The following is a 13,168-nucleotide window of genomic DNA, read 5'->3' as shown; positions in this document are numbered from 1 at the left end:
CCACACCAATTTAGTATGTCCAAATATCATTACACAGCGAATTTTGTCAACAATTTTTGAAAATTGCAATTTTTTTAAGACGTTATCCGGGGAAAGGCGGAAAAAGTGGACTGACCCAAACCATTCAACGGTGTTCGTTCGCGGTTCGAAGCACGAAGCTATTAGCATTGTGCCTAATTCCATCAACATATCCCAAAAATTGCGACCTGTAGCCCGAACACAAATTTACACAGCTAAGCTAAGACGGACAGACAGACAGGAGGAGAGGTAGGCTTAGATAGATTCAGAAAACGATAGGTATGGTAAAAGATAGCTATCTTAAGCCCGTCTGCGTATTACATACATCCGCAAAAACTTAATATACCGCATGTGCTGTAGTTACTCATAATTCGATATCGGACTTTTCGAAAAATACAATTTTCAAAACAACTTATCAAACAACTCTTACAATTCTTATTCATTTCATTTCATTTGTACTTTTAACAAATACTAAGGTGTTTCTGATAAGTTATTATTATTATTATTATTATTATTATTATAAATTTAGCCAGAGAATAAATTCTAGGACTAACGTCTTAAAGCACCTAAGCATCTAAGGCTTTCGGTTTTATTAGAAACTCTACCGCATTTGCGATTTGAACCCACGACCATTGAGTTGTTAGTCGAGACTCTTGCCTACTCGGCCACTCAGGCGGATCTCTGATAAGTTAACTTAAATGTTATTAGTAGGAAGAAAAAGTTAGCTTCTTTGGTCGAAAATTTCACTTTTTCATTCAATTACTTCTCAATCACACAAAAATCAATATTTTTAAAACCTCTACGAACTTTTCTAAATACAGATTAAATAATCTTTTTGTTTTTTTTTAATTCAAATTTGCATTAAATCGTAAATAGGACATTAAATATAGGTGCCTGGCGGAAATGACAACTTGACTGACTTTGAATATTTTTCAAAATTGATTTTTTCATACCTACCGCTGTAAGAAGAGGGTACACACATTTTGATGTTTCTCATAATGCAAGACCCGAAAGTAAGCTTCAAAGACGCCATAAAGTACATATAGTATGGTTTAGCGTGGAATCCTGAATTAATTAAGGCATGTCTGTCCATCTGTCCGTCTGTGTAATGCTTGTTTTTGGCACACTTCTGGTCGCAAAAATGAAGATGTCGACTTGAAGTTTGGTAGGATCACTGGAAGCATTTGCATGCAGGTTGTTATTGAAGATTAACCAAGTTGGTCATAGCGGGAGCCCGCAGTGGAGCGTAACCTGTACGCAATTCAGTTTTGATTAACAAAAATTTGTCGGCTCTTTACTAAGAAATTATAAAAGTTAGAAGGCAAATAATTTCCACATTTTTTTAAGAAACACTCTACTCTTTATATGCGAAAGTAGAAAAAGTTGACCATGCCCACACACAGTTACAACCGATTACATTTTACTTTTTGTCACTTTTTCTTTTCCTTATTTATCATAAGGCAATAAAGAGAGAGAATGTTTAAAACTACTCTGTACGCTCCTCAAATGAAGATATATTATCGGCCTACAAATGGGTTAATTCTAAAATGAATTTGATTGACATCACGACCTGATGGATTAAGTTTTTCTTAATAATACTAGCGATATGAGTATCAAGTAAAAGAACTTGGAAAGCAGATTGCGAAAAGCATAGTGGAGGGTATGCGAGGATCGGCTTCCACCGAATATAACTTTCTTACTAGTTTCTTTTAAGCTTAAATATGTATCACATCTTAATCACATCTTCTCGTATCTTATTGCTCTACTAGCTTTCCGTCTATCCCAAAAAAATGAAACGAAAGAACGCTTTCTTAAGCAGACTGATTGGAATGATTATGTAACATTAGAGCTGCCGACGTTTTGCGTATATGTATTTTTACCGAAAGGTATCATTAAAATGAAGATAGGAAAACGAAATTTAACACAAATACTCCATGATCGGTTAAGAATCCAACGTTTTGTTAAATGATTACCATCTGCCTATGCAAACGCCTACACAAACCTTAAAAACAACTTTCGTTTCTGTGAAGGTATTCCGGAAAACCTAAATTTTCGTCAAGTCCACCTGCATATTTAACCCAACAATAATCCGGTCGGCTCACTAACACGCCCACAACTAACTTCAAAATTTCGATTCCAATTTATTTCCTATTTATTAGCAATTGCCAAGCAATTGCCAATAAATTGGAAATAAATTGAAAATCAGCCTATCAGGACTACCTTCGGACTAAACATGAAGGTGATCCTGACGAACGTTTGGGTTATAGGTTTGCAGACAAATCTTCACGCGAACGAAAGTTATAGAGAAGGATATGAAAAGGGTGTCGAAGTTGTTTCAATGGCTTTCTTCCATACTGAGGATCTGCACGTACTCATACCATGTCCAAATTTAAACTTGACACCTTTAAAAGACCAAGGACTATGTTTGCCAAATTTCAGATTTCTATCTGTATAACATCTTTAGAAGTAGAAATAGACATAACTCATCGACATCTCGAAAGCTAGAAAACATGCGAACAAAGGGATTATGCGTATTTAAAGATCTTTTGATATAAATAAAAGTCAACAAAAAGTTTTCGAACATTACAACACGCTTTCTAAACATCGCTTTGAAGAACGAACATTGAAAAGGATCAAAATGAAATGCTTGGTAGTTCTAGTGTTAATGTAGTGCTGGTATCATATATCACTGAAAGGATGTTAATAAATGATGAATATGGTGCCCTCAAGGGATATATATAAGAGTTTTATTAGGAAGCATTAGTATCTTTAGAGCTTTATTTATTTCCGTAACACATTTACTGAAAAGGCTATAGGCTTTTCATGCTCACATATAAAGTTACTCTCATGTCTGCATTCCCAATCATTCATTTTGTATCCATGGTCATACAGACACACATGCACACAATTCTCCCCACGGTTGTAGTTATCCGGTTGTTCTCTTGACCAAAGACTATAATTCATAGATGTGCCAGTGTTTGCCCAAACAAAATTACCTTCGGAGGCGAGATCATTACCCGACACCCACCACGAATGAACATTGGGTAGATTAGTATTTAGATACTCAGTAATAGCATTCATCTCACGTTCGTTTTCAATCGAAGTTAAATATCCATTCATAGTGTGACATATGTCATTCGCCTTGAACCAATTCACCTAAAAAGAAAGCTTCCGCTTTGAAAAAGTAAAATTATAAGAGGAGAGAAAATGATTCGCGAAATATTTACCTCTACTTGACCAAAGTATAATAACTTTTCACCAACAAGTTTATAAGGTTCGTAATCAAAATCGGAGATTATGTCTATTATCGTTAAGTAAATAATTAATTTAAGTTTATAATTAATTAATAAAAAATAGTTTTACCATCCATCGTTTTCACTAGGATTTCAGGTTTTGAACCGCATATTAATGAAACGGAAGTTGTTAGTAAATAGATGTGCAGAACAGACTTGAGCATGTTGACGACCATTTGTTCTCGAATAAATGAACACTGAAATTTTGCGAATAATATTCAGCACATATATATATGAAGAAAATCGATTCTTATCAACGCCATGCTTTTTATCTTCGCACCTAACTATATGGAAAATATAGTTAGGCATTTGTGATTTTGAACATGATAAAGTGATATAATACATATATCGCTATCGATAACAAATGATAAAATAACTAAATAAACACTTAAAATTTGGATGATTTAAAAAAAAAAAAAAAAGGCGAAAGTAAAAATTTGTAAGTAATTCAATATTAAGTTTTCGGAACGCGATTTTTCATTTTAAACGGCTTATCTAACAACTTGTATGATTTTCACTTTTTTCGTTTGTGTTGTACTTTTTATGCAAGAAGTTTCGAGAGGTTAACATACCTCTGTACTTGTCTAACTACAGCCAGGCGGATTAAAATTTCCACCAGAACCTTAACAGGCAGCACATAACATAATGCTAACCATACATTGGTTGTATTCATCTGTTAATATATTTTACAGTTATTTTTATTTTCATACCTCAGTATGTGTTTAATAAATTTCCCGAATATTATTGCTATTGTGTTACCGTTCTTTCCCAAAAATAGGCAAATAAGCACAGGGCTGATCATTAGATGCCCGACACTATTTCACTTAGGGGAGCTATTCATTCGTTTTGGTAATAACATACGCCAAAAATGATACATTGCATACTTTTGGTGAAAGCCCGCGTACAGGATGGTGTCATCCTTAGTTAGCAAACTTACATTACTTTTTAAAAGTTTTATTGTTGTTCCTTACCGATAATTTTTTTGCTTCACCATAAAATATTAAAAATTAAATCTTTTTCTGAAGGGTTTACTATTCGTGAGAAATCTTATGTGAGGTCCAAGAACTAGATTTAAATTTTCGTCGTAAAACATTAACAATTAAGTCTTTTTGGCATAGAATAGCTTACATGTCCAGGGATTCCTGGTGTGCACTGGTATCCAAAAAATGGAATCGATTTTCATCAAGAAGTATTGAAAAGTTTCCGTACGAACGGTTAAATGCAAATGGTCCAAATTATTGCCTCAGCCGAACCAAATGTTTCATATCAGTCTAGAATGTCGAAGTGCTATTACTCAGCGAGTTTTGTCGAAAAATGTGGAAAATTGCAATTGCTTTGTGGTTATTTTTGAAAAGTTGTTATTGTTGAGAAAGCGGACATTCTGAACCATTTTCAACATCGTTGGGTCAAAGCACGTCAATGCATCAAATTTCATCACAATAACACAAACATTGCAAACAATAGATTGAAGGCAACAATACCGGACAAGCATCAGGTAGACAGACGTACAGACAAGCAGAATCATTTTCTGAATTGATTGGTAGAAAAAAATAGGAAGTCTTTCTGGGTGTTATGTATGTCCGCACAAAGTTAATACAGCCTCTAGTACAAGCGTGATGTAGGTATAAAAAGGCTTTTTAGGTTGTTGGAACGTAGAGCAGGTCTTTAAGAAAACGTACGATTAGTACAGTACTATAACTGCTAACTTCTGGGTTTGGAAAAGGAACAGCAGGTATACAGCCATTTTTGTGTACACATTTGCTCCAGCTTTCCTTTAAGCATTAGTCAAAGGGCTTTCATATTAAGAAAAAGGAACAGGCTAGTGCTGCTTGGTGCGTATGCATTGAAGGGGTCGCATTTGGGATTCTCATACATTACGCTATAAAACACTCGCTTTGCAAGCAACACCTACAACAATGAAAGCACAAATATTGCAGTAATTCGGTAATTAATCATACATAGGCACATATGTGTGCAGGTTGCCTTAATAAGGTGTTGTAACATGAAAAGCTTATGAAAGCACTCATGTTTAATTAATCCATTACGAGTTGTGTGCTGTACATCTTTTATGCAGACATCAATCAATAAGGCTGAAGGTATTCCGTTATATAATCATACCGGCTTGCAGTAATTTACTTTATAAAGTATTTACCGCAACACTTATCTGCAAATCTTGCACAACATTAATCATAAGCAATTGTTCTGATGTTTGAAAGTTCCTTCATTAACTCGTAACTCTTCAGATAGTAAACGAAGGGAGAAGACATAAATATTATAATTTGCAAATAAGTTCAATGTAAACGCGAAATACGTTCTATGACTTACGAATCCATTAAGGTTACATTTTAACGCACGACACCGCGGGTTGAGTCATATCAATTTTGTCAAAACGTTTGCAACATCAACATCGAAGACCATGCAAAATGTACATATTCTTGCTCAGCATTAAATTCGAAATTAAAGCAAGTCAAAGTGCTTGTCAGCCCTTCTGTCTGGTCGTTCATCCGTCCATATGTGATTACCATTCTTCCCATCAGCGTCAAATTTGGCAGACATATTGGAAAATTGTTATTGAATATGGTAGCATTCGGTAGAAGGACAAGCCTATAGTGCCTTCTAGGCATCCGTTGCTCTGTTTTCGGTCATAAGACCCTTACGCTACAATAGACATTTCCATGGATATTTTGAAAAAGTAGGAGAGATCAGCCGTGCCCACTTCAGGTGGTAGTGTAGAGTATGGAAATTTATTTTTCTTTTGGTTACTTTTAGTGCTTTTTAGGACAAAGATGGTGGACATAAAAGATTTAATCACAGCTGAATATAAATTTCTTATTTGCCTTTCGTTATTACAAACCAGTTTTGTTACGCAAGCAATATTCGGATTTAGTGTATATATCCTATGATTTTTAACGGTATGTATATCTGAGATTCCGTGCACGCAATAGTCATTTTCCACTTTTAACTACATGTACGCCCATATATCGGTCAACGTCTACAACCTAAAGGTCACAGTTTTCAAAATGCGGAAACTGAATCGGATGAGAACGTTTTTTTGAACACTTAACATATAATGCTTTGAAAGGGTTGGTCTGCCACTATCTCTACGAAATACGAAAATTGAACCCACGACCATTGGATTGTTAGTTAGTGCGATCGTTTGCCTACTCGGCTACTCATAGTAATGCGGAAGGGTTTTCAATACAAGCGGATCTATGATCTGAGTAATTCGGCAGCCTTCAAATTCATGCTTTGATAATAAATAAATAAATAAGTTTTTGCCTCAAAGTTGAGATTAAAGTTTCTTGTAGGCTTCAAGTTACAGTTTGTTGTTGCATTTTGACCAGCGTTGTAGGTCAACGACGTTCGTTTTAAACTTGTGAGTGTGTGTGCGGCCATCAGCATATCTGCCTCATCTTTTCCGGTCGTGAGAGTGTTAAAAAAACGGAATCAGACACGGACACAGAAGATCAATTTTTTATCCTCCCAATCAATGATCGATGAAACGCATAGTTTATGACGTCACTTGTGCGTATCTATCGATGCTATAAAATCCACATTTCAGTGACAAGTATCCAAATTTTACTATTTGCGGATATATCGATGCGATCAATTGTATCAAACATTTAAATAGAAAGAGGACTGAAATGCTTTCAAGCATTGCGGCAAAATGTTTTAAATTTTCATTTCATTGTTCAATTTAAGACATAAGATGAGCCCACTTCACGTGTGAAAAAGTTGTTAATTAATTGTTTCAAAAACCGACAAAGCGTAAGGTAATGCAATCAATTATTAATTTCTTCCAACGAATGAAAGAAAATCTTTAAACAAGAATGCTAATAATTGTTTGATAAGACAAGCCGACCATTAGAAATAATAACAACAGGTTTGCAAAAAGGAAAATCAAAAAAAAAAAAAAAAAAAAGAAGAAAGAAAACAAACCCATAGACGCCTGTTTATTTTCTTCTACTTTAAAGGAAAATATCTGTTTCTTTCATATTTAACAAAAAGGCGTAAAATATTTTCCACTTTACCTGCGTGTGAAATGGATAGTGTTTGCAACGAAAATATTGCGTTTTGTTGTCGTTTAGCAAAGTCATCACAAAACCACACAATGACTCCTTATATATGTAGACATCGTTCCCTTCTCAGCGTTGCTTGGCTTCTTTTTTCTTTTCATCATTCTACCCTTCATTCTGCCCTCCGTTCAATTCGTTCACTTTTCTCTTCTCATTCAATGCTTACAAGTGATTTTTATTATGTTTTTTTTTTTTTTCGTTTTTTGCTTCCTTTCCTTTTCTCTTTCAGGATTTTATCTGTCTGTGATGTTCGCATTAATAAGATTTATATCCTTTCAAATTTATTAATGTTTGTGTATGTATGTATGTATATATATATCTATGTATATGTGTATATCTGTGTGTGTGTGTGGTATCTCTTCTTACGCTTTCATATTGAACATTCTTGCATTTTTTGTTTTTGTACAATGGTCATCTATTTGTACATACATCTGTACATATATATATATTTGTATTCGATTTCTTTATTCGACGCCTTCTATCGCTCTTATTACTTAAATGCCCCCTTAAAAAAAAAGTGTCAACTTTACAATAACCTTCAATGTCGATACAAATTTACCGCTTTTGAGCGGCATCTTTTAATAACAGCAGGGCGTCCTGTACGGCGATCTTTTAATGTTTTGGTATCTGAGGTTTTTCTCATTTAACTGCCGCTACCTCATGCTGATAACTGTGATTATTGGTAATCACTGCGAACGCGAGCTCACCTCCTCTCTTTGATCAATTTTGCTTTAATCTTTTACTTTTAGTGATTAGTTAGTTATTTTATTATTAGAGAATAGTAAGTAAAAATTTATTTTAGAATATATTTGATTACGTTAACATACATTAGTAGTTTAGTTAGTTTCGTTGTTTTTTTTCTTCTCTCTTTTCCTTTCGACTTACATCGCATAACAAGAAGAAGAACAAGTAGAAATTTATGATTTTTAAATTTATTCATAAAAATTCTTATGAGAATCTAGAAGAATGATAGAAAAGGAATTGGTTTTATAGCTGACTTATTTACATTATATAGAAGAAAGTCATAGTAAACATTTATATGTTCGAGTTATGATTTCGCTCAGCCTAAACAAACACCTGAAAAAACTTTCTATCATCGACGATAATAGTCCTTTTTCTTCAAATACCGAAAGGACTGGCATTAGATTGTAAAAACGATGCTGCCTCGTCTGATTTGTAAGCACATTCCGGAAAAGCAATTCTCTCTCAATTCTCTGTCTAAAAGAGTGATTTGCGATGAGCACAGAATCTAGGATTAATGAAAGCGAATGCATTCGTTGGACCAACTGTGACAGTAGGCGTTCTCCATGCACGATCAACCAACAAATTTACTTGAGGAACAATTTCAACGCAGACGTCATGTCTAACCGAAAAATCTGATCGCGCGTACTTTGGGAACAGCAAGGAAAGTCTAATTCAAAGTAATGAAATCTTCATCGGGATAGTGGTTGATGTATATGAACACTTTTGATAGCACAAGAAAAGTGAAAAATTGTAACAAGTTACGATTAGTTCGCTTTCTACCGATGTTAAGGTCAGCAAGGCTTCATTTGACGAATACACTTATAAGATGAAACCTTTTCATATTGTAACGTAAAGTTGCCCCTTGTGATTGAACGTTCTTATCCAACTTCCTTCGAGATTAAGTTTGCATCACTGAATTGCGGTTTCTAAGATAGCACAGGTTTTATTTACAAAGAACTCATGTATGAAAGATTTTTTTTTTCCTCTTTTTTAATACGACAAATTACTCAGAGGATGCCCCCTACTCATCTAACACAATGACTGTCGAAAAAAAGAAACGAAAGAGAAAGGAATAGTATTAGTGATTCCCAAAAGTGTATATGCCTTTACCGTATAAGCACTCACTGCAGCTACGACCAAAGGAAAGGGTACCTCACTTCAGATTTGAACTCGCGAACACTAACTCGTGATAGTCGCTGTTCTTGCCTACTCGGCCGCTCGGACTCGAACTCAAACTCTTTTTGGTCTTGTCCGCGCGAATATTGCAATTCAACTCTCTTCACTCAATTGACCTCAGTGCCTAACCCCATTTATGTTAATCGCGCGATATGTTCTACGAGTTGTTGTTAATCTTCTCGACAAATGCCAGCTGCTTAAGACAGATAAAACGCTGTGAATGTATATTAGGTTTTATCACTTTTCGGAATTTGGTTTCTTAGAAAACCGACGAGTTCTCATTCAAACTCGAATCATCAAATGTGAGATTTTCATAACAATATAATTGACTATGCATTTATCATTTCATCTCTCAATACATCAATCTATCAATTATCAATTGAAAATTATTTTATTAGAATATTAAAATATCAGTCACCTTTGAAATAACCATTCATGCTAAGTTCATCATATCTTGAATGCGTCTCCTCGACCCAATTATCTAATTAGACGATTAGGTGAACAACAACCATAACAAATCCTCTTTGAGAAATAAGAGAAGAAGAGAAAGCCGCCAAGATCGTGTGTATGTAAATTAATTGATGTAAAACATAAACGAATTCATGTCATGAGTGAGTTCGTGACGAAATATCTTCTAATGAAAATGTTCCCAAATGTTCCTTTATTCCCATTGAAATCGTAAGACTAGAAGAGGAAACAGTAGTTACGTAATTTTTGAGTTTTTACATATGTTCGTTCGAAGGGCAAGCGTTAACAGATGCGATATCATATTACCACAAATGTCATGCTATTAAGTACGGTATTCACACAAGTACTTTAGACCACACAAACGCTTTGACAGCATGGAGGATGGGTCAGATGTGTGGAATGTGAATTTTTTACTCACATTAAACGACTTGATTTCTATTTCTTATATCTTACGGCATTGGCGAAAAATATTTCATGCAAGTTTTATTTCCATTAAGTTTCTGTGTCCTCGAATTTTAACAAGGATGTAAAAGACGCTTCGCTTAGGGCAAATACAATTTTCTTACTTGTGTTTCTTGATTAATTCGCTGTGCAACAACAAAAATGCTGACGCTGAGTTAAATCTTCAAATATGAATTCAAAGTAAAAGTAACTGCTAACCCACCTCACTGATAAGGACGAATGTTGCAAAGCAAATGAATAAAATTTTAACACAATTTCTTTCCTCACACCTTTTCCCCATTATTTGTATACATACACATATAATAGAAGCCTTTAGTTATCACGTTTTGTTATCACGAATGAAAATGCTACAGCATCTACTAGAGCCCTTTATATTGTAACCACGTTGACAAATATTCACTAATATCCTTGCTTCCTTAAGTCTTTCTAATGCTACATTAAATTTGTTAACAAAACTCTTATGGTCGCTAATCCTTCCGGCATCGTTTTTCTGGCAGAGATAAATGTCAACAAAACACTTTTTCACTTTTTTTTTACGAAAATAAGAATTAATTATCGCTACAACAAAAAGGATGGAAAGGTAGAAAGGAAATTTCAATTATTTTAAATGATGATAAAATAAATTAAGATTTGTATTACGATAGCGACGGAGTTTAAGGAGTAGTTAATTGAATTTTTGCTTCTCTTTAACAGCCCGTGATTCGGATATGAGTGATACGGAATCAGAACCGGGCCTACCGCTGAAACGTAAGCAACGTAGATCTCGTACCACTTTTACTGCCGATCAATTGGAGGCTTTAGAACGTGCATTTGCCCGCACCCAATATCCTGATGTCTTTACGCGAGAGGAATTGGCGCAAAGTACACAACTGACCGAGGCCCGCATACAGGTGTGGTTTAGCAATCGTCGAGCTCGTCTGCGTAAACATTCTGGAGGTGGAGGCATGAGTGCAACCGTTAATGTTTCGGGTATAAGCTCGGCCACAACTTCGGCTGGGGGTCCAGCGGGAACTGGTGCCTTGGGATTTGGCTCTTTGACGATGGGTCCGATGGGTTACAGTCCGGCAGCGGGTACCACTGCTTCTAGTACAGTTATAAACGATCAGCACAGCGTGCACGCAGCAGCCGCTGCAGCTGCGGCGGCTGTCCATCATCCTGCCCATCATCATCACCATCATCACCATCATCCGCATCACTCACAAATGGGCAGCTATGATTTAATGGCGGCTCAATCAGCTCATCCAAGTTTTCCTAGTAGTTTTCACAATTCACATTTCAGTAGTCAAAATTACTATCATCAAGGTAAGATTTCGCTCCTTTCTTCTTGACGATTGCATCGCAAAAATTTATTTTCAGACTATTCGAAACTTTCAATTGACGATTTCTCAAAATTGACTGCCGAAAGTGTTTCAAAAATCTCACCTTCCTTACATCTCAGTGATAATTATGCCAAATTGGATGCAACAACAAATTGGTCTCAAGCTGCTGCTTATCAAACGGCGGCAGCAGCAGCTAATTATAATGCAGCAGCAGTTGCTCATCACGCTCATCACAGTACCAGCGCTTCCACTCAACATCCTTTAAATGAGTACGCCAGCGGGACAGCAGTGACACATAATAATCAATTAAGTACGACGTCTGTAGCAGCAGCAGCTGCCTATCAACACCCGCTGTCTGCTCAAGCTGATACCAAGTACTGGTCTTGAGGATACCCTTAAAAAAGTTTGCAGAATTTTTTTTCCAACTGTTCAATGTCTCATAATACTATCGCATGTGGAAATATAAAGATTACAAATCTGCTCTCAAAGTGCTGAAGAAACGTAAGTGATCGCAGTATATATGATATGAAAGTGCGGATTACTCCCAAACACGTTACATTCATAAAAGAATTTTTTAAGCCAAATCCTGTTCAAATAATTTCAAAAAATTTCTTCTGTAACAAATGAGATCCGCTGCAGCAGAACGCGGCTCACCATTAAGAATCCTACATCACTTCTTTTGATAAAGTTATTTTTATTCCGATTTTGGCAATGCTCGAGAAAGTGTTCGGATCCGAATCGAATTTTACTAGCATTCGTCTTTGGACCAAAACATGTCGGTATGACAATTTTCGTCATAACATTTCAAAAACTACGATCGGTAGGCTGAATACGAGAAAGCAAGACGGACAGGCGGACGGCCAGACAAGCTCGGAATCATTTTGCGAATCGATCGATATAATAAAGAATAGGTTTTTGTCAAGCCCTTCTGGGTGTTGCGTACATCCGCACAAGCTTAATATACCGTTTTATCACAACTGATGTAGTGGCAGCCGTCTACTAAACATATATGGACACAAGTTCGCCTTATTTTCTTAATTTTTATAACATTGGTAAACAATGCTAGGTCGTACGGACAATCTCTATTGAATTTGTTTTCAGAATATACATAACTTATAACGTCTCTGGCATATATTTGTGGATTGTAACATTCTATACACCATGCACACACATCTGTTTTCCGGTGGTGGGGCACAAAATGTTTAAAAAACCTAAATAAACTGAAATAGTACTTACGAAGATGCACTTGTTTGGGAAAAAGTTGCAAATATAGAAAATTTTTATGTCGCCAATATTATGTTTTGTACGCAGATCTATTGTAATATATAAGACATAAGTTGAATTCATTAAATTAAAAAACAAAAGTAAAATGTAAATAATGTAGAAAGAAAAATAGCCTTTTAAGAAAATCCGAGAATAAATTATAAATTTTAAATGCTAAAAATCCGTTTGGAAACTGTATATGCATAGAAATTGAAGGACCTAGGTAAGTAAATACGTACATAAGTTTTACCAATATTTACTTCATACAAAAAGCAATCACTAATCTTTCCCTTACTTATGCCAACATAAGAAAATGATTTCTTGTGTTTCGATTCACTTCTTTTATTCG

The 13,168-nt window shown here is 35.4% G+C and overlaps 2 protein-coding genes across 2 annotated transcripts in view; one reads left to right on the top strand and one right to left on the bottom strand.

The window, feature by feature from the left end:
* Positions 1 to 12,585, top strand: part of LOC119639792 (protein gooseberry-neuro) — a 36,245-nt gene extending 23,660 nt beyond the window's left edge. The window contains exons 4-5 of the mRNA XM_038037458.1: positions 10,931 to 11,539; positions 11,594 to 12,585. Of these exons, the coding sequence (XP_037893386.1) occupies positions 10,931 to 11,539; positions 11,594 to 11,943 (959 nt within the window). The 3' untranslated portion in view covers positions 11,944 to 12,585. The remainder of the gene's footprint in view (positions 1 to 10,930; positions 11,540 to 11,593) is intronic.
* Positions 2,783 to 3,520, bottom strand: LOC119639791 (C-type lectin 37Db-like). Its single transcript, XM_038037457.1, has 3 exons — positions 3,382 to 3,520; positions 3,246 to 3,319; positions 2,783 to 3,174 (listed from the first exon to the last, which is right to left on the bottom strand). Exons 1-3 carry the CDS (start codon positions 3,485 to 3,487, stop codon positions 2,800 to 2,802), a joined length of 555 nt encoding a protein of 184 aa, XP_037893385.1. The 5' UTR covers positions 3,488 to 3,520; the 3' UTR covers positions 2,783 to 2,799.
* Positions 12,586 to 13,168: the final 583 nt, after the last annotated feature.

This window comes from Glossina fuscipes, unplaced genomic scaffold (assembly GCF_014805625.2).
Source record: "Glossina fuscipes isolate IAEA_lab_2018 unplaced genomic scaffold, Yale_Gfus_2 113, whole genome shotgun sequence".
In the NCBI taxonomy this organism is placed as follows: domain Eukaryota; kingdom Metazoa; phylum Arthropoda; class Insecta; order Diptera; family Glossinidae; genus Glossina; species Glossina fuscipes.
This window is presented reverse-complemented; position numbering and strand designations above follow the sequence as displayed.

Bases quoted from the DNA above. Each gene is read 5' to 3' on its own strand.
- LOC119639791 (XM_038037457.1), bottom strand. From the start codon at position 3,487: ATGGTCGTCAACATGCTCAAGTCTGTTCTGCACATCTATTTACTAACA. The intron at 3,320-3,381 runs GTAAAACTATTT...TAACGATAATAG, and splicing joins CCTAGTGAAAACGATGGATG to ACATAATCTCCGATTTTGAT. The intron at 3,175-3,245 runs GTAAATATTTCG...CTTTCTTTTTAG, and splicing joins TATACTTTGGTCAAGTAGAG to GTGAATTGGTTCAAGGCGAA.